The following is a 19,897-nucleotide window of genomic DNA, read 5'->3' on the forward strand; positions in this document are numbered from 1 at the left end:
GCATGTGGACGACGATGGCCAGTAGATGGTGTGGTTGTACATCCAAGAATAATAATACTGATGAGACTGAACCTGAAAGAGCCAAAAATATGATCACATTAATCTTCCTCTGACACAAGTATACATATTTAAGGATCATTTACTGGTTTATTACCGCCACACACTGCAAAGGCAAACATTAGAATAGGAAGCAGACACAGCAGCAGATGGCACATTAAGGGGTTTCTGTCTGTGTTGGCCTTAAAGTTGGTATTCAGAGTTCGTTCTTGACCGATTAAAGCTACTAAATGGACTTTGTGGCAAGATTGTTTTGTCTGCTTCTGTTTCCAATGTCAAGAATGAAATTTCAATCTCAACTTAAAACATTTTCAGGAATCCTCGTCCACAATGTCTTTGGACAAGTGGATGTTAAATGGAAGCAAAGGAAGGCTAAAATAACCTGTATAACTTTGAAAACTACAGATTTGGTATTCTTTGAACTGGAAGAAAAATAAGTTTTACAACTACAAGTTGTTAAATCAAGTTCACAGTTGCAGATAGAAAAGTCAAGAATGCAGGGTGTGTAGTCGCTTATCTGAGCACGATCATGTGACAGAGAATATAACCTGACAGGACAGGTCTGCTTTATTTATCATCTGTGGCCCAGATGTGTTTTCATCTGGAAATTTTGTATCTGGATTTTTATTGCAACTTGGTTTTTCTTCATTTCGGATTTGACTCATTAAATTTCAGAAACGTAAATATAGATTTTTCTCTTTTAGTAAATTCAACAAAGAAAAACTCTGAAGTGTTGAAAAGTTCAAACACGTGTAATGAAGGTGCGCTTTTATTTTGAAAAAAAAAACAGAAGAAAGGTCCAAGGCACTTTTGGGGGCAAAAAGTTAAAAACCCTTTATTCAGGTTATAGTGGAATCTAAATTGAGGCTTTTTAACTTTTCGAAAGAGTGCCTTTCCTCTTTTTTGAGACAAAACAAATATAAAATAAATGCACTACTCTAAATGACCTGTAGGTTTCAAAGACAGTCCATTTAGTAGCTATTGGAGTAGATTTTGTGAAATACAGAAACTGTTCATTATGGATGCTTTGTCTGCCTCACCTTCAGAGACTGAACAATGAATCCGTTACACTGAAAGGACAGATAATGTGAATATAAAGATATTAAGTCAAGGGCATGATGCAAGTTAGTACTGGTCAGCTCTTTTATAAGGTCTGGTGCATTAACAGGGGACAGAGATGACAGAGAGGGAGAGGATGCCATGCCAAAGACCACAAGGTTTCACAGCGTCATACAACTACGTTTAATAAGATTTGCTTATTAGTACAGAAAAAGGAAGAATTAAGGTGGGAACTACAAACTCTGAAGCAGTAGTAAGCATTAGCAGCATTTGAGCTCCATGTTTTCAAATCACAGTTATACTGCAAAAAGTTCAGACCAAGTCAACAATTTTCAAAAAGCCTCGCCAAGATAGAACCAGTGTTCAAGTCAGGAAATAAAAACCTAGAAAATAAAAGCACAGATGCCTTACGAAAAAATAAAAACAAATGTACATTTCAAAAGTAGTGGGATGTTTGTGGAAAAAAGCACACTACCAATCTTTTTTTTTTTTCGTCTATTTTGAGATCACAACATGACGAGACCTACAGTGTTTACCTACCCAGAGAACGCCCATGAAGCAGAAGTGAATATACAGTATACTATCCAAGTCTAGTTACATGAAATACATACGTATATCTATAGAGAGGAATATATAAAATGGTTGCCATCATCCAAATCATGATCTTTTTCATTTGCACATACACTTTGTGTTATAGTTCACGTATAAATTGTTTCGTTAAGTGAAAGAGAAACTTAAAAAAAAGGCCAGGAGACAGATAAATACTTGGTGGTATGGTGGTGAATAATACTGAGCCCTGGGAGAGAGAAAATGTGGGACTATTTAAAAGAGATGGAGGGGGGGTTGCTATTAGCATCAGCTGTATAAACTGGTTAGAAAAGGCCAGCCAGAAATAACATTCTCACATGAGCATTGGAGACTCTCTTTGGATGAAGACAGTAGAGGACGGGACGTCAAAAATGCTTCAAAATGGAGCTTCAGCCTACAACAAAGAATCTGCTTAACATTTTGAGAAATATAGGTTCTTATTTAGAGTTAAATGAGAATATCAATATCACTCCCATGGCTGTGCAGTAAAGCTCGATCCCAGAGGCAGTTAGCTTAGCATGGAGACAACTTTAGCTCTCTTTACAAAATCCGCCTACCAGCACCTCTATAGCTTACTAATTAACATCATCTTATTTGTAAATTTGTACAAAAAGGAGTGTAAAACGACATAGTGATGTGTTGTGGGGGGTTATATGATTTATTCTTTGACAAAACTGCTCCCAGCCAAGAAACAGTCCTCCTAACACTTACCTTTGGACAGAACCATGCTAGCTGTTTCCCCCCCGTTTCCAGTCTTTATGCTAAGCTAACTGGCTGCTGGCTGTAGCTTCACATTAAACAGATGTGAGAGTGATAGGTAATCTATCTTATCATCTACCACTTAAGAAGAAAGCAAAAAAGAAGATAGATACGACAAATTAGTTTAGCTTAGCATAAAGACTGTGAGAAGGGGCATCTTGGTGGTGTTAATGCTAGGCTAACTTAAGCATGGGAAAAGCTAGCCTAGCTGTGCCCAAATATTTGCCTACCAGCACCCCTAAATCTCAGAAATGATCTTGTTTCTTTAACTTGTACACAAACCAAAGTGTATAAACTACAAGCTTTTGTTTTTACAAAGGATTATGTGCAAACCTAACTCTTGGCCGGGTGTTAATGCTAGGCTAAACTAAACTAGCAAGGAAAGCTAGCCTGGCTGTGCCCAAATATTTGCATATCAGCAACTCCAAATCTCAAATATTATCTTGTTTCTTTAATCTGCTCACAAGACAAAGTCTAAAAACTACAAACTTAAGGTTATGTGTGGGTTTATGTGCAAGACTAATTCTTGGCTGGGTGCTAATGCTAGGCTAAGCTAAGCATGGGAAAAGCTAGCCTGGCTGTGCCCAAATATTTGCTTTCCAGCATCTCTAAATCTCACAAATTATCTTCTGTCTTTGATCTTCGCACGAGTCAAAGTCCAAAAATGATGATGCTAGGCTAAGCTAACATGCTCTTGGCCGTACGTGAGGGTGGTGAAAATCTTCTCAGTTAACTTTTTAATAAAATATTTAACATATTTCCCAAAATGTCAAACTAGTCTTTTAAGGCAGAAGATCAGCAGGGGAAATGTAGGATTTTGCAAAAGTAAAAAAAAAAAAAAAAACATATGTTGCAGAAACAAACCAAAAGTCGGGGAGGGAAAAAAAAAAAACACATCAGACCATTTGAATAATTATGATTCTACAGTGATACATGCTCTTCCCACACTTAGCATATTACACAATGCATCTCTACATTTACATTCATACTTAAATACAATCACACTGGTGCACTCTGCAGGGACTGAACCTACGAGAAAGAGGAGGAGTGTGACATGGCTGTTGAATATTTTATGATGTGAGGAAATGTTGCTCTCCACTGCACAAAGTGAGGAGGGGGGGTTATTGTGGAGTTAGTGGTAATAGTAGTCGTATTGGAGTAGCAGAAGCAATGTAAATGGTCAGTGGTGTTGTCCATCTTCCACAATTACATCACAACATACCGCATGTATGCTCCATTCTGCCATTTTTATTTTATTGCCCATTCATTTGTTTACATTGCGAATCACTTAAACATCACCAACCACCAATCTGTTGTTTGTGAGTAGTAGTTTTCTTTTTTTTTTCTCTGTAGATCATTTTCACACTAATGTAAGCAACATCAGCGAGTTAACACATAAAGCTTAGCATTTCAAGAATCGAGACACTTTAGTAACAATATTACAAAGTTTTTTTTTTTTCAGCTTCAAAAAATGAAAAAGTGAACAAACGAAAAAAATAAACTTTTAAAGAATTAGCATCATAAAATTAATTTATTCCAAGTAAAAATACAAAATAATATTAATGACATTGACCAGATATGAAAGTCTCCCCCAGAAATAACTATTAATGGTTGAGAAATAAGTCTGTAAAGAAAAATACGAAATAAAAATGAAAATATGTAAATATGTTTAAATTCTTTTCTTTTTTAGCAAAACTTTCTAAAAATAATGAAAATTTCTCAGTACAAAGGCTACATTACTACTGGAAGGTACTAGCAGGTAGAGTAGGTAAATACACAGTAGAAAATGATTTTAGTGAATCACAATGCTTGCAATGAAAATAATTCTGCAATAAAGATTTATGCCTCTTTTTCTTGTTTTCTTCTTTTCTACAAACAGTACAAACAGTATTGCACATTACAACAAAGAATCAAGGTTCTTAGCCTTAAAAAATGGGACTAATTCAAGTCTTGCGTGAATAGAAGGCCACCAGTCAATTGATGCACCTTGGGGGCTTTCGATCAAGTTACAGGTGAAAACACTTGTGTCTGTTTTGTGTTAAAAATAACATTCTCGTCTCTCTACCTCCAGCTGTTCAGTGACTCTCACAAGCCTCCTTTTATTTTTCTCCCGACGACGTCAGGCTAACAAAATCAGGGTCATGTTGCTTTTTTACAAAACAAAAGGGAGCACATACGTTTAGGAAACATAAAAAACTTCTCTTAAAAAAATAATGAACAGAAGATCTCTTTCACAACTCTGGTCAGCATAGTAAATGATTGATTATAAATATACAAAAACGTGGGAAATATGTTCAGTTTTCTCTCTGAGCACCTGATAGTTTTTTTTTTTTCCTAAAGAGCTCTTCTCTGATGTTTCGACCAATTCGACCAGTGGGACGCTCACCCTAACTTCCACTGTAATAAAGTAGGCTGTACTCTCACTAACTACATCATTATATTAGTTATAAAGCTCTAGCTCCTTCAGTTGTTGTCTTTTTCACAAAAATAAATTCTTAAAATAAAAGCAAATAAGCATGATAAAAATAAAAAAATCAACCATCTGTTAAATCATTTCTCTTGAAGAATTAAATTAATATATATTTTTTCATCTGAATAAACTTACTTAGAAAATATCAGTTTCTCTCCTAATATATTTCAAAATTGAGGTATTGCAAAAGATCTTGTCAGTCAGAAAGCACGCTTTATCGTCTTTTTTTTTTGTCTTTTAACAAAAAGAACTGCTGACCGTCGAAAACTGTTCAGATACAAAGAGTAGTGCATAACAAATATCTATCATAGAGAAGGAACAAACATAGAAAACCTGTCTGGGTGGGGAAAGAAATGTCACAAAAACACCCAGAATTCACTTTCATAGGGATACTTATTATTACTCATGGTTAGCCTCTTGTTTTTTGAGTCTTTTTTTCTGTCAGTAAAAAAGTATCTTCTGCTTAGTTTCAATTAGTTTTTCTTGGACAACAAAAACATCTATCCTAAAGCAAAAAGAAAAAAAAAAAAAAAAAGAAACAGTTTGCGACTAAAACGAGAAAGAGGAGAGGGACTGCGGGGCGCCAGCACGGGACAATCACAACTCACGGACAAAAAAAAGGGGACACACATTAACTTGCAATGATGTAGGATCCCGTTCGGATTGTCCACAAAACTGCTAAAACCAGTGTAACTTGGCCCCCCCACCCCTACCCCCAAACCAGAGCCGCCCTGTCTTCAGCAGCCAATACTTAAGTTTCTATGCATTGCATTCATACCTACCAAACACCTCCCCCGCCTCCCCGCCCACCCGCTCCTGTTTGAACTGCGCACTATAACCTTTTGATAAAAACTAAAAGATATATGTCCACCATCTTTTTAGCAGGTCCATTACTTCAAGCTTTGCAGGAAAAAAATCTGGATAAATATGGTAACCCCAGCTTGCACATCTGCATCTTCTGGCAAATTTCCCACCCGCCCCACCCCGGCCCACCCCACCCGACCCTAGCCATGTAGTGAGAGCATGTGCAGAGCTCAGTTTATCAACCTCAAGTCTCCAGTAGCTTCAATGTTTCATTTTGCCCCCCCCTCCCCAACCCTCCCACCCCAAATTCTTCTTCCCGACTGCCCTCTCTCCTCGTCTAATTGACTGCACCACTGCAGGCCGTATGAGTGGCGCAGCCTCCTCTGCATGTTAGCATGTGGTCTGTTAAAAGTCGAACACGTGAGCTCTTTGGTTGCATTCTGGGACGTAAACGTGCGCTTTTGTCGACGGTGGAACAAATAAAAAAAAAACAAAGACCTCAGTTCTCAGTTTTAAGCTCACATTGTTGCGTCTTCTCTTCAGATCAGACTCTGTGTTTGTAGGCCTGTTTGTGTGCGTAAGAAAGACAGCCGTCCGTGTGTGTGTTCATGTGTGTCGAGAGGCTTCTGTGTATACTGGTGCAAGTGTGTGTACAAGAGAACATATATACGTGTGCATACACTAGTTATGAAGTTTCACAGGACTTCTATGTCGGACATTAACGACAGTTAAAGCGAATCACAGTTCTAGGCATACTCAGACCTAACTACATACGGTATAAAAAATTGCACAATTATATCAACAATCACTGCAAAAAAGTACTTCACCTATCATAGACAGTTTTAAATGGTAATCCTACATTTAATTTGATTTGTGATTATTAAGGTTGTTTTTTTTTTTTTTTCCCCTGTCGTCTGGATGTGTTCGCTGCCTGCTTGTGCAGGAACCGTCCGCTCTGGCCGCCCTGTGGCGTGGCCTGTCAGCCCGACCAGTGACGCGGAGCCGCCATGATTCCTTTGACCAGTCTTCCCTGTGTCTGTCCAGTTTCGTGCGAGTCGAACGTACGTCTGTAGTGTGTTGTGCAAACATGGGCAGAATCGAATAGTAGACATGATACTGAAAAGTCTATTGCATGCAGCAACCTGATTGAAATAAACATGCAGTTAGGGGCGACCCACCCCAACCCCCACAAAGGTAGCCATCGTTGTCTAGGGGCGCCCCCTCCCCCTATGATAGCTCGTCATTCCTCTAGATCTGTTATTTATTATTTTACACCCTAGCCTGAATAAAGTACTTATGGTATCTGTTTATACCATGGATTTAGCAGCAAAGCTATTGCAGCATTACATTTACATAACACTAAAAAATAATGTTATTATAAAAATAAAGACCTAGAAATCGAAAGCAAACTAATCCGATTGCGCATATGAGGTATTAATATTTTCAGAGTCAAAATTGAGAGCGAATATAGCCGTGTTATTTTTACTCTGGGCGATACGGGCCCACACTACTGGATAGTTGTTAAATCTTGCTACATCTTATGCCACCTATTTAGCTTTTCTGTATGCATTAATTTCATTTGCCTTTGGTAATGATTTTTTTTACTAGGGGCAATATATCTACAGCTTTTGAAAATAAGTGCATGCTTTTTTTTACATAAAATTTAAATTATCTATATATGTATAGATAAGTACAAAACAAAAAATATATACTTTTTTTTAAATATTTGTATGGTCCCACCTCTGTCTCAGTAAGGGGGAGTCCAACAGGACGTACCACACCACCCAGTCAACAGAACGGGGAACTGAAAGTAGCCAGGTGTCTAACATACCATCCTGTGTGTATGTGTGTGTGTGTGAGTGTGTGTGTGTGTTTAGTGAGATTTTGTGCCAAAGTGCAAATTCTTAGCTGATAGACTTTCGCATTTCATTTCCCCGCAATGCTTCATCAGAGGGGAACACTAGACAATGAGTTCAGAGCCATGTGGTGTGAAGACAGTCCCATGTATTTGACGGTATCCTTTTTGCTTTTTTCATGAGGTGTTTGTGGGGAGCAGGGTGGAGTAGGTGGGGCTGTGTGTGGGGGGGTTGCAGCGCTGTCCCGGCCTGTAGGGTAGGAGGGGAGCAGGAGGTTTTTTTTTCAGGGGTCGGGTGTGGGTTCACCGGGGCAGGGCTGACTCGTGACCCCCCTCAGCTCCAGCGGAAGGACACGTGTCGAGGGCGGTCACCCCCCTCCTTCACCAGTGGCTTGTGAAACTCTCGGCCGGCTCGCGAGTGGATGCTGGCCCAGCAGTACTCACAGTAGTACTGCAGACAGGTGACGTTGGCACAGAAGAAGGGGGCGAACTTCCCCCCGCAGCGTGCCCCCTGGCACTCATCACACATCTGGTCGTCCAGGACATACGGCTTCACCTCCACCTGGGAAGATGGAGAACGAGAGGCGGCGTTAAGTTTATCTTCATCCACAGACACACATCAAAACGTGTAGTTGCAGCTGCAGCACAGTTAGGTTAGCGTGTCCGTTCAGGGCAGAATCCATGTTTGTCTAACAAGATGACTGAGTCCAGACCTTCCAATCCACCCACTCAACTACGTTGGCTGTTTTTCTGAATAAAATGAAACTAGTTGACAATTCAGTGTGATATCAGGTGACGCTTTGCTGACCAGTAGGCAGCTTTCTCAGCTACTGGCTTTGGGTAAAAGGTTGGCCTGTATGCAAGACTCAGACTGGGCTACACCAACAATATCAGTTTAGTCTGATACTAGTTCTAATCAGACTTTAGCAAAACTAGATTTAAAATGAGTAAATCCAAATTTAAAATTAAGCAGAGTTCTATAGCAAAATTAAAAAGTAACCTCAGTTTAGTAAATCCAAGTTTAGTGGTATAAAAAATAAAATAGAATTGAATCAGTATGGAGATGCTTACTTACCCAAAGAAAAACGAAAGTGCTGTCAGAAGTATAAAAGAGGGCGAAAAGTTAACTTTCAGTTGCCCTATCCCTTAACAAAAAGTTATATTGTTTGCCAGCCAGCTAAAACTAGTTAGCCTAGTTAGCTTACTCATACTCAAACTTGTCAGCCAAATTAATGGATCAACATGGTCAAATAGTTGAGGATTAAAAAACACACACAGTAAGAAAAAAAGAGGCCGTCCAGCAGCAACCATTAGACTGTTTTAACGGATCGAGTGGAGTGAAAGAAAGAAGAGACGCGTCATGAAATGCTAATCAGTTGAGTCTGTCCCTTAACTTTCATTAAGGATTATTTTGCTCAATCCATCTCAAAATGGCAGCCACTTTACTAGTTAATGTTCCTCGAGTCTAAGTTTAAAGTTAATACAAGATCACATTTCAAATTTGAGTTTTTGTATTGGTGCAACAAAAGTCTACACAAATTCTAAGCTAAAGTTAAGCCATGATTTATTCAGGTTTAAAAATTAATCCTTTAGTCATGATATTTGCTCTTAGAAAACCATATTTTTCATGAAAAACACAGGTATTCCCACTGTTATAAGAAAATGAGAGTTGGAAAAAGGTGGATTATTTAAGTGGTATCTTCTTTAGGCTAGACACTGTAAAACCAACACAAACAGTGTGTAAATGTGCTGAAACAACAGCTACATTTCAGGTGTGTTTGCTCCTTCGAGCCAGACCCCCACGCACTGCAATCTTTGTGCAATTTTCTAAAATAAAACCAGGGTAGATTGAGGCAGGTATCCTCCCGTCCACCAAGTGAAATGAGTTTGACCACTAAGCTGGGAGACAAGAAATGAGAGCTCAGTCGCCATGGAGACGCCTCGGTGCATGAGTAGGCAGGGGTGGATGCTAACCTTGTTATAGCGTGGCCACAAAATGAAAGGTTATCAAATCCTTCAACAGTAGGAGGCCGTCCCTCTTAGTTTAACTCTGCAACGACTGCAGTGCAATATCCATGAGACAAATGAGAAGACGGCCAGGCAGAAATGGCAACGCCGCCACGCTATTAAATGCCAATATCTGCGCAGCAGACATGAAGCTGACCAGGGGTAATGAGCTTCTTTGTCCTATCATCAAGAGCCATTTACAGTTAATGGAAATGTGGAAACTAAGGGCGAGAAAGGAGAAAATTAGAAAGAAAAGTGGCAAAAAGAGGCCTCCTTGTTCCACACTGCAACTATAAACTCAAGGATGTGCTCCACTTCTTCTTTTTTCTGTCAGCATAAATAATTTCTGTTGCCCGAAAGCTATGATGTGATTTAAAAAATCTAAAATGAACGAATGTTATTTCCTTTAACTTGTTTTGACCATTATTTGTATTCCACCCACTTCCAGTCATAATAATGACACCCTACACCCCCGCTGAGGATCGATGATTATCACTGAGGTGGGGTGGACTGCCCCGCCCTGCAGAGGCTCGGCTCCCTGGCTGACAACCAGTCTCTCTTGGTCACGATCTGTCCCGCTGCAATTGGCCGACGGGCCTAAAATAACCAGGCTGAAGCACAGCCCCAGTGGATATACATGTATAGGGAACTACTATAATTAAACCAACCCTCTGTGTCTGCAACTTGAAACATCTGTCGGGACTCCGGCAGCCGTAGTGATTGCACAGCCGGGTCGGGCCTTCCGTTATTGTAGGCTGTGCTGTGCAGTTGGCTGAAAACCTGGCTATTATGAAAGCTCTGATACATCGGAGAGGGCTCAGGCAGAGTTCAGCTCTGTAGCATGCCATAGGAATGACTGTGAAAAACCTCAGCTGTGGTGGAGAGGAAGGATATTGTGAATGAAATGCATGAACTCGCTCACCCTTTTGTCGATGTCATTGTGCTGCAGCTGAACGAAGCGAGCGCTGATGGCAGCAATGTAGCTCTGCTGATTGGAGAAGGCCACGCGACCGGCTCCCTTTGGGTATTTGAGCTCCGGGTCGGTGTCAATGCCAGCGTAGCAAACACCTCCATACAGCCGGTCCATGATCATAGCCAGCTCCACTGAAGAGGAGAAGAAACAGAGGGAGATGATTAGTGCTACAGCCAGCAGTCTTAGGAGGTTTTCTTTCTTTTTTGGGGCTTTTTGCCTTTATTTACAGTGACAGCTGAACACTTGACAGGAAAGGGGTAGAGAGAGAGAGGGGATGACATGCAGCAAAGGGCCACATGCGAGAGTCAAACCAGCGGCCGCTGCAGAGGGCTGATAGCCTCGGTGCATGGGGCGCACGCTCGACCAACTGAGCTACAGGGGTGCCCCAAGTTAAAGACCAATTTTGGCATTTCCTTTGTCCTCAAATTGAAAACCCTCAGGCTTTCTTAAAAAACAAAGCAAAAGGTTTAACTTGGACTTTTGTGATTGACGCTTTTATTACTTGATGTAAAAATCTACCCTGCTCCACTATTCATCAGAGCAGCGGCCTCAAACTGCTGGTATAATTAGTAGGGGTCACATTGCAGACAAGCCAGCGATGTTTATCCCAAGAACAGAAGGACTGAGCCTTCCATTACACCATGAATTCTTAACATGACGACCACTTGGCCAGCTTCCTGGAAACCCAAGTAGAGGATTGCTTTCTCAGAGGGAGAACTTTCATTATAGCCTCCGGCCAAAGCGCTCCATGCCAGCCAACGTTATGAAGCCAATTTAGAGGCTTTTGGGGGATTGCAAAAAAGATATTCCATTCATATTAGTTAGCTACCTGCACGCAGGGGCCGCGGCACCCCCCCTACAAAGATAGTCTTGCGGGGGTCCAGAGGCTGGGAGCCGTCCATGACGAAGTCGCTGTCGCTCAGGTTCCAGGGACGGATCTGGACCTGCGTAAAATAGAAGGAAAAATGTTGTAATTTCAAAGGAAATGTGTTGCATACATCCTGTACATTTAGGACAATGTTGTTCCACTACGTAGGTCCAGTCTCAACAATGACTGGATGGATTGTCTTGAAATTTTGTACAGACAATCATGTGTCCAGATGACTGTGCTGATCCTCTGACTCTGGTCCCACCAGCAGGTTAAAATTTTTAATTATTTAGTGAAATCATGTCAATATGTACAAGATGAACTGGAGCAAAATTCTGTACACACATTCACGGTTACCAGGTGATATATCCTAATGACTTCTGTGATCACCTGACCTTTAATCTAGCCCCTTCATCATGTTAAAATTTCAATTTGTTCAGCAAAGCTAATGAAATTTCCAAATTGGCATGAATTATCTTTGGCAATAAATGTTTGAATCATGTACAGCTGCAAAGCATAAAAAATGCAGCAGTCAGCAGCAGTCCTTTCATAAAATAAAATAATTAACCATGTAACCATGGTTGATATCAACCGTCTAGTTAAGTATTGAGGCATTTTTTTTATTGCAATATTCTATATATTAAGATAAGATGTACCTTTATTTATCCCCAGTAAGGGAAATTCAACACTGCAGTTTGACTCAACAGCACAAAAAGTAGCAGCGCAAGAGGAATGCAATGTAGTAAAAAAAAAAAAAAAAATAGAATCCAAAATAAATAAGATAAAAACTGAAACAGTGTATATACATGTGTAATATGTAAATATTAAAGTCATACAGAATGTTTATATGCATGTGAAATATATCAGTGAAATACTGCTATAGACTGTTTTACTGTTACATTCCTACTAAACTAACATGGTTATCATGGTGAACATAATAACTGCGAAACATGTAAATGCTAGCATTATCATTGCAAGCATGTTAGCATGCTGACTCATAGCCTTAAACTCATAGCACCACACAAGTGAAGCAGCTATTTTATATACTGTACTTTAGGACAGATGGGGGAATAAGGTGGACGTGAGGACATAAATCTACTTAAATGTTATTTTACTGAATGTCTGCCACTTACCGGTTTGTCTTTGATGGTGGGACTGGATACACACAGGTAGAGCTTGCCATCCTCCTCGATGCAGGCATCGATCAAGGCTTGAACAGAGGTCTCTTCCTGGAACAGCAGGAAGGCGTAGCCTGGAAAGAAAGACAAACAGGGATTTTAGGAAAAAAGCTGATATTCTCTTACAAAAACTGTTGCATTTCATAGTCATATCCTTGTGACCATAATCTGTCCTCTGGGCAACAATTCATAGACATTTGAGTATTTTCTACAGTGTCTATTTTGTGCAAGTCACAATCCTATGACTAAGCCTCCTGTTTTTCCTTGAAATTATTCATAGTTCCAGACAACTTTGTCTCCACGCAGGCACATGACCTTGTGGCCTGTTCTTCTGTCCTCTTTTGCCTTGCCTGCTTCCATAAGAAGCTCTACAGCCGGCACCTTGCTGCCTGCGCTGCTCCAGATTAAATGGCTGAGAGTGCTCCACTCCTGAAGGAACCATGCAAAATTGATCAGCCTAACCCGCTGCAGATCTTCCCTGAGAATTGGTTCAGGTAGAGAGACTTTGGTGATGTCTGTGCGAGGCAGAAAGAAAAGAGCAATTCAGACAGTCACTCTGTAGTATTGAATTATTTAGAGCTGAGAGCAGAGAACTTATCCAAGGTCAGAGCTATTAAGCCGTTTTGGGAGGGACGGAAAGCCAATTCAATAGGGTACAGCCATCACACAATGCTTGAGGGGTCGGCCAGCAATGGGAATCTGAATTATACCGGGAAAGAACAAAGAAACTAGAGCCGAGAGCACACAGAGACACTTTTTGACAGCCAAATAATAAATACACAGTACTTGGCATGAGCGAATATATTTGCAGTACCATCAAAAAGCAGCAGATGTTGGTGCACGCAGTCATCTCTGAGTGGGTTGTAAATTATTCGTGTATTGCTCTGGTTTTGTTAGCAGAAGCCCAGCACCACCTGTGGCACCCATGAGTCAGGGGAATATGAGCTGCCGTCTGAGCGGAGCAACTGGGGTGGGTAGATATGCACAAGTGCACACGATCACACCCAGACACTAGATTCTACTGGAGTACACTCGTCTCCATCTCCCAATCACTTCATCTGTAGTGTCCCTCGAGACTACTACAAAAGCCATGTGTTCCGGTGTCGCTTGAGAAGCCCGCTTTTGTAGACCGCACACTCAGGCGCATACGCATGCTCTCATGCAGGCAAATGCACGAGCGAAAACGGCGAGGGAGAGGAATGTGCAACTGTCATGCTTCACTTTCAACATTCCTGAGTGGAGCTGCTGCAGATGAGATGAGAGGAAAGGAGAAATAAAGTCTGACTCGGCAGACCCAGTCAACTGTGGTATGTGGACAGGACTGAGTGAAAGTGTGTATCGGAGCAGGGAGCCGGGGAGGGTGTGAGCATGCGCTGCTATAGAGGGACGGTGGGGGGAGGAGGGGAAAATAAAAGCAAGGCAAGAAAAGGAAGGCAGTGAGCATCAAAGGTGGAATGGAAAAAAGCAGGTGCGTAAGCAGGCGCGCGTGTCCTCATGAGGGCTGAAAGCTGCTCTGACAGCGGCTTTTGTCTGTGTGTGACGCGTGTCCTGATGCAGGTGACGTGTCTCCTGTCACAATGACGTGACAGCGAGTGTCTTGCCAAGAGCTGTGAATTGTGACTTTCTGACATTTGTGTCTAAATCACAATCCTGTGGATCAACACGTGCTGTAAGAAGCTTCAGTGTTGCAATCTGATGACTAAAGAAAACCGTGTATGTTCACAGAATAGCGGACCAATGCGAACGAAGATGTTTTTTAGTTCATTTATTCATTTTTCTCTCAGTGACAGTGTGTATTAATAAACATTACTGTAAATATGCCAGAATTAGCCAGAAGGCCAGATACAAAGCTGACAGCCTGAAATCAATATTAAAGGAGAAATATGTAACAATTGTGCAGTCCGATTTCTTGAATGATAAGTTTTACATTTTTAATGTTTTTCTGAGAGTAATTCTTCTTTCACTTGAGTATAGATTTTAAATACTCTACCCACCACTGGATTTTATTAAGTGTTAATTCTGCCAACATAAATTATTTTGTTGCTGACCACTGAGACCATGGCAATAACAATAATAACATGATACTGATAACCCATGGAAATTAAAAGCCCATCACCATAGGCTGCTTAGACGTCATGAGGGATGTGAGGTAAAAGAATGTGCCAACAACAGAAAGAAAACTATTATAATAATGGCGGCAACAAAAGAAAGACAAGGTAAAAAGAAGCAGGTCTGTGCCCTCCAAAGGACTGCAACATGGTCATTAACATAGACACCATAATTATTATAATTATATTATGTGTCCCTTATGGATCAGTAGCAGATTTTGTCCCACACTAACACATTAGCATACACATTGTTGTGTGATTGTATGCATCTAGTATTATGCAAAGTAACCACAGAGGCTCTTACTAATTAACAGCTTTAGCAGTTGTTATTGTGAGCCCTGTAGAGTCAAGTAACAGACTAATAACCTCAGTGGGGCTATAATGTTTTCTCTAATAACAAGCTGCACCATTGTGGGCAAAACTAAAATATTCACAATAAAAACTAATAACAGTCAGCTGCTTTAAAGTGACCAGCTAATCGCTGTCTGTTTGTAATTGGCCAACAGAGAACCAACTCCTCTCCAGCCCAGCCACAAAAAATGCACAATTAGACTGACATTTTGTGCATCGTCATCTTTCCCCCACGTGCCTCGTCATCACCCGACATAAGACCCCTGTCTCTGTGTTGAAGGGGTTACATAAAGCGGGTTTGTCATTGGGAGAAATCATGTGGTTTAGCACTGACATCCCCCCTCAGAGAAAAAACAACTGCAGTCTTGCACACGCACAAAAAAACAGCATGAAAAGGCAGAGCTAGCCAGCAGCTCATACAGTCTGAAGGAGGGAACAACGTGTTCCATGACCCAGGGCAGCAGAGAGGGAGACAGACAGAGAGAAAAGAAGGAGGGGGGAGAGGAGTGAGACAGATGGAAAGAGAGGGGAAAAGTGAGAAAAGGTAGTGAGAGACGCTGCATGAATGAGTGCCATACAAACAGAGTTCAGAAATGCATGGGAGGGCACAGCGAGCAGGAGGAGCATGAGAGTTTATAGACGTAGAGCTGCTACCTTAATGGACCCTGTTAGAAAGTTACAAAACTGATGCAAGAGCCCTGGACAGTGAGACAGACAACCGCTTCCATGTGCTACACTCAATTTCACGCTCAAAGTACTGTAAAGCACAGTGCTGACCTCTATTACAGTCCTCAAACCTGACAGGGCATAATAACATTTACAAGTGACTTCATGTCTTTAATAGAAATCACTGTTATTAGCAGAATAAAACTAAACTTTAAAAACAAATAAAAAAGAAAAACAATCTTTTACAATCCTAAAAGTGGGTATCTTTGGTGGCATCTGTCTATTAATATCCTGCACACTTTTAACAGCCCTAATTCATACAAATAGGCCACATTTCAATTTTGGATAATATAATTGGAATATTAATTGGGATAGTGTGTTTTTTTAAATCCTAAGTTTGTGTTGTAACATCTTTTTTTTTAAAATATCTGTGCTATAAGCTACTTGGGTGTAATATGTTCCTTATAATTTCCCTGTTTTTTATGTCAGTAAAGATTCCATATGTCTATATGATCAATAGCCTGAACAACACAGATACTTGATTTGGCCATAGTTGAATGAATATGGCACGACTTCACACTAAACTCCGTTAACACTCAGGGCCTCCCATTAAAGCAGACTGTACCCGATTCCACAGGGCTCTATGCCACTTTAATGCTCTGATATTTAGTCTGAATGGTGCTGAGGATCTGTCTTTTTCCATCAGCCTTGCGCAGTGCAGAGGCTTACACCACGGGAGGAGAGCGCAGATCTGCAGTGGCTCGTGCCTGAGATTTATAGGGCTTTGCTGCTGAGCTCCCAGCACTGTCCAGGGAGGAACGGGATACATACACCCGCAGCATTTTCCAGCCTAAAGAGCGTTATTTACAGACAAACGATAGGCAGAGTGCCTCGAGGGTTGCGCAGACAAACCAATGACCTCATGCAGAACAGAGTGTTTCCTATAACGGAGGCCAGCAGTTTGACTCATGGGGAGAGAAACCGTTACCTCAACGGCAACCTGATGACAATTTGTTAAATTGCCCAAAAAACAAAGATATTAGCTCACCAACTGTAACCACTTAACTTGCAAACTTTTATCAAAAGTAGCATTAGGCTAGGCTTTACCAGGGCAAATGTGAAATGGAATAAATGGAATAGTTTGACATTTTGGGACATATGGTTATGTGCTTGCTTGCTAAGAAGATTGATACCACAGTTATATCTGTATGGACCTTACATGAAGCTGCTACCATTAGCTTAGCTTAGCATTAAGGCTGGAGGAAACGACTAGCCTGGCTCAGTCCAAATCCTGCTAACAAAATCTAGTTACCAGCAACTCTAAAGGTCACAAACAGAACTAAACAGTGACCAAAATGCTAAACATTTCCATGGCAACAGCCAACTCAACCAATCAGAGATGCTGCTGTTGAATTTTAGGATTGTGGGTAGTGTAGTACTTCTCCATTATATCGCAAATGAAACATGTTTTTTTAGACTTGTGGCTGTCAAAGGAGCATAGACTATTGTTTCACAATCTCATAGCTTGTGGTCAGTCGACCTTGGATGGTTCAGACATTATGACTAATAACCTGAATTCAGGTCAAACACAGTCATGGTGCTGCTTTTGTGCATGTTGGCTCACTGGAAAGTACTACAATACATAGAATGGGACCTCAGTTAGTATTATTGGTAACACCTGTATTTCATACCAATATGGCTGCTGTGCAAAAGGGCTATGAACATATTAATGCTAGCTGTTTCTCTGTATTTCCAGTCTTTGTGCTAAGCTAAGCTAAATTAACTTGCTGCTGATGGTAGCATCATATTTCCCACACAGATAAGAGAGTGGTATCGATCTTTTTATCTAACTCTTGGCAGGAATGTGAGTAACGGTAAGTGTCTTTTCTATTCCTTTAAGCTCTTTAGCATAGCATGAACATCAAAGATGATATATCACATTTCAAGACATAGCAACTCCCACAAAATGCTAATGTCTCAATCCCCTTTGAGTTATGAACTCAGATTAAGGGTCTAAAAATACACAGCTGAGTGGAATTATTGCAATGGTACCTGGCGCTTGCTGATACTTTACAATATCCACATACCACAGTGGAACTGATACTGTCGGGTCGGTCACTAAGTAGTACACAAACATCTTTCCTCTGCTATATCAAAGTCCCATATTGCTATCCTATTCTCTCCATTACCTCATCAACTGACGTTGTGTTGACTTTGCTGAAATCCAATCCATGATGACTAGATAAACTCAGCGAGCGTAGTCACAGTGTGCATCTCTCTGGCTTTAATAGCGACATTTAAATCCAGGCTTATCTTTTCATATTCAGCAACAAACATGTGTCCACAGATTTATTTTACATAGGCGAGGGCACGGGACGTGTTCGGTCTCAGTGACCAGGGTGACCGAGAAATAAATCAGCTGCTCGCTATCAGGAAAACATGGGAGTAAACCTGCAAAAGAAAACATATGTTTGCCTGCACAGATGAAGCCATCCCTGAATGTGTACTATGAGCAGAAGAAGAAGAAGAAGGTGGCTTGGCAGCATTGATGGAGTGAGACACGAACATCTGCTCTCCTAAAATCAAACACGGTCGAGCCCTGAAGCTTTGGAGCAATTGGAGAGTAGTCACTGATAGAGTAGAGGAGGGGTGAAATCAAGCATCTCTAATCATCTCAATTTGAAGAAGTCACTCACTGGATATAATCCCTACACGATGAGGACGAAAAGAAAAATCAAGGCCTGTGTAATGCAGTACGATGTAATACTGCAGCACTGCCCTACTGCCATTATTTGAGCCTTGCTGTATTCATGTAATACAGACTTCTTTTTTTAAATGTCCATTTTAAAAAAGCTGATAATGATTGGCTGTAGTCAACAGCACACTTCTGTTGTAACCTTTTGAAGTGCACAAACACCTCTGACACACTTATTGCAGAATGACGTGAGCAATAGCATTTGTAGCAGTTAATAGCTCCCAGCGCTCAGGCTCCAGCATACAGAGAGCGTCACATCGTCCTCCTCCTTCTTCGTTCCCAATCAGAGACAGAAATAGCTCCCTAACATTTGAGTTTATTGCCGAACAACAGTGACGGCAGTGTTGGACGATAGAACAAGGTGTGAGTGACAGCTCACAAAGTGATCAGAGCTTATTGGTCACACACACACAACAGTGAGATGACCAAAAAAGCAATGTTAAGTATCACACTGTTTGTGATAACACTAGTAGGATTTTAGAGCTGCATTAACTGATTTTTTCTCCACTTGAGGGCATTAGAACAAGCTCCTTATAAAGGTTATATTGTGAATATGGTAGCAGGATATTGCCTATTTGCACATTCAGCAGACACAGAGAAACATTAGCATGTTTTTGGCCGCCTCTTTGTAGCTCTGTCTGGGCCTCAAAAATGAAGCCCACCAAAGCACCTGCAGTTCTTCAAATGGCCAGTTGAGGCTGGCTCCAAAAGTGAGTCAATCTCCATAGATCCTAACTTAACAGCAGAAATAAACATGTTTACAGCCTGGTGCACAGACAGCATTAGCATTTATGTTTTGGCCACCCGATGAATTCAAGTACAATATTTACACTCCTTTTAGCTCTGTTTTGGTCTCAACCAAGCAGTGACCTCCCGGTCTACATAAAACTTATACTCACTCATGCCCCAGCTCTTTGCCTACTTTTGGATTAGCCAGGAGTTTCACACAAAAAAAATTACACACACATTCACACACATCTTTTGGGGGTTAAATTTGGGGTTCAGTATCTTGCCCATGGACAAGTGAATGCCTCACTCTACCGCCAGACAGTCTTAACTGAATAAAAATAGGGAAAAAGTACAAGTTACTCCAATACTGGAGTTGTGAAAACACAAGAATAGACCTGTCACAATAATTATGTGATCGACTTATTGAGGTCAGCAAAAATTATCGAGGTCATGCCCATGTATCATATGATGTTGCTCATTGTGTTTCCAGGTGTGTTTGTTTGCATAAGAATGTCACCAACGTTTAGCCGAGATGATGCCAGAATAAACAGCAGGGTTTTTCCTACCATTATAAGACTTAGGCACAGCACCCAAACGCTGAATGAACAGAGAAAAAACTATGATGAGACGTTTCACTGTCATTTCTGGTCACACCGCTTCTGTCCTTTTG

At 40.9% G+C, this 19,897-nt stretch overlaps 1 protein-coding gene across 6 annotated transcripts in view; it reads right to left on the bottom strand.

Moving 5' to 3' along the window:
• Window positions 1-3,691: 3,691 nt before the first annotated feature.
• Window positions 3,692-19,897, bottom strand: part of cpeb3 (cytoplasmic polyadenylation element binding protein 3) — a 50,484-nt gene continuing 34,278 nt past the window's right edge. For all 6 annotated transcript variants that reach the window (XM_084735237.1, XM_084735234.1, XM_084735236.1 and 3 more), the window contains 4 exons: window positions 12,574-12,692; window positions 11,402-11,516; window positions 10,522-10,703; window positions 3,692-8,154 (listed from right to left, as the gene is read on the bottom strand). In XM_084735237.1, the coding sequence (XP_084591363.1) occupies window positions 7,927-8,154; window positions 10,522-10,703; window positions 11,402-11,516; window positions 12,574-12,692 (644 nt within the window). In that variant the 3' untranslated portion in view covers window positions 3,692-7,926. The remainder of the gene's footprint in view (window positions 8,155-10,521; window positions 10,704-11,401; window positions 11,517-12,573; window positions 12,693-19,897) is intronic.

Source organism: Lutjanus erythropterus, chromosome 14 (assembly GCF_056507025.1).
Source record: "Lutjanus erythropterus isolate fLutEry1 chromosome 14, fLutEry1.hap2, whole genome shotgun sequence".
In the NCBI taxonomy this organism is placed as follows: Eukaryota; Metazoa; Chordata; class Actinopteri; order Lutjaniformes; family Lutjanidae; genus Lutjanus; species Lutjanus erythropterus.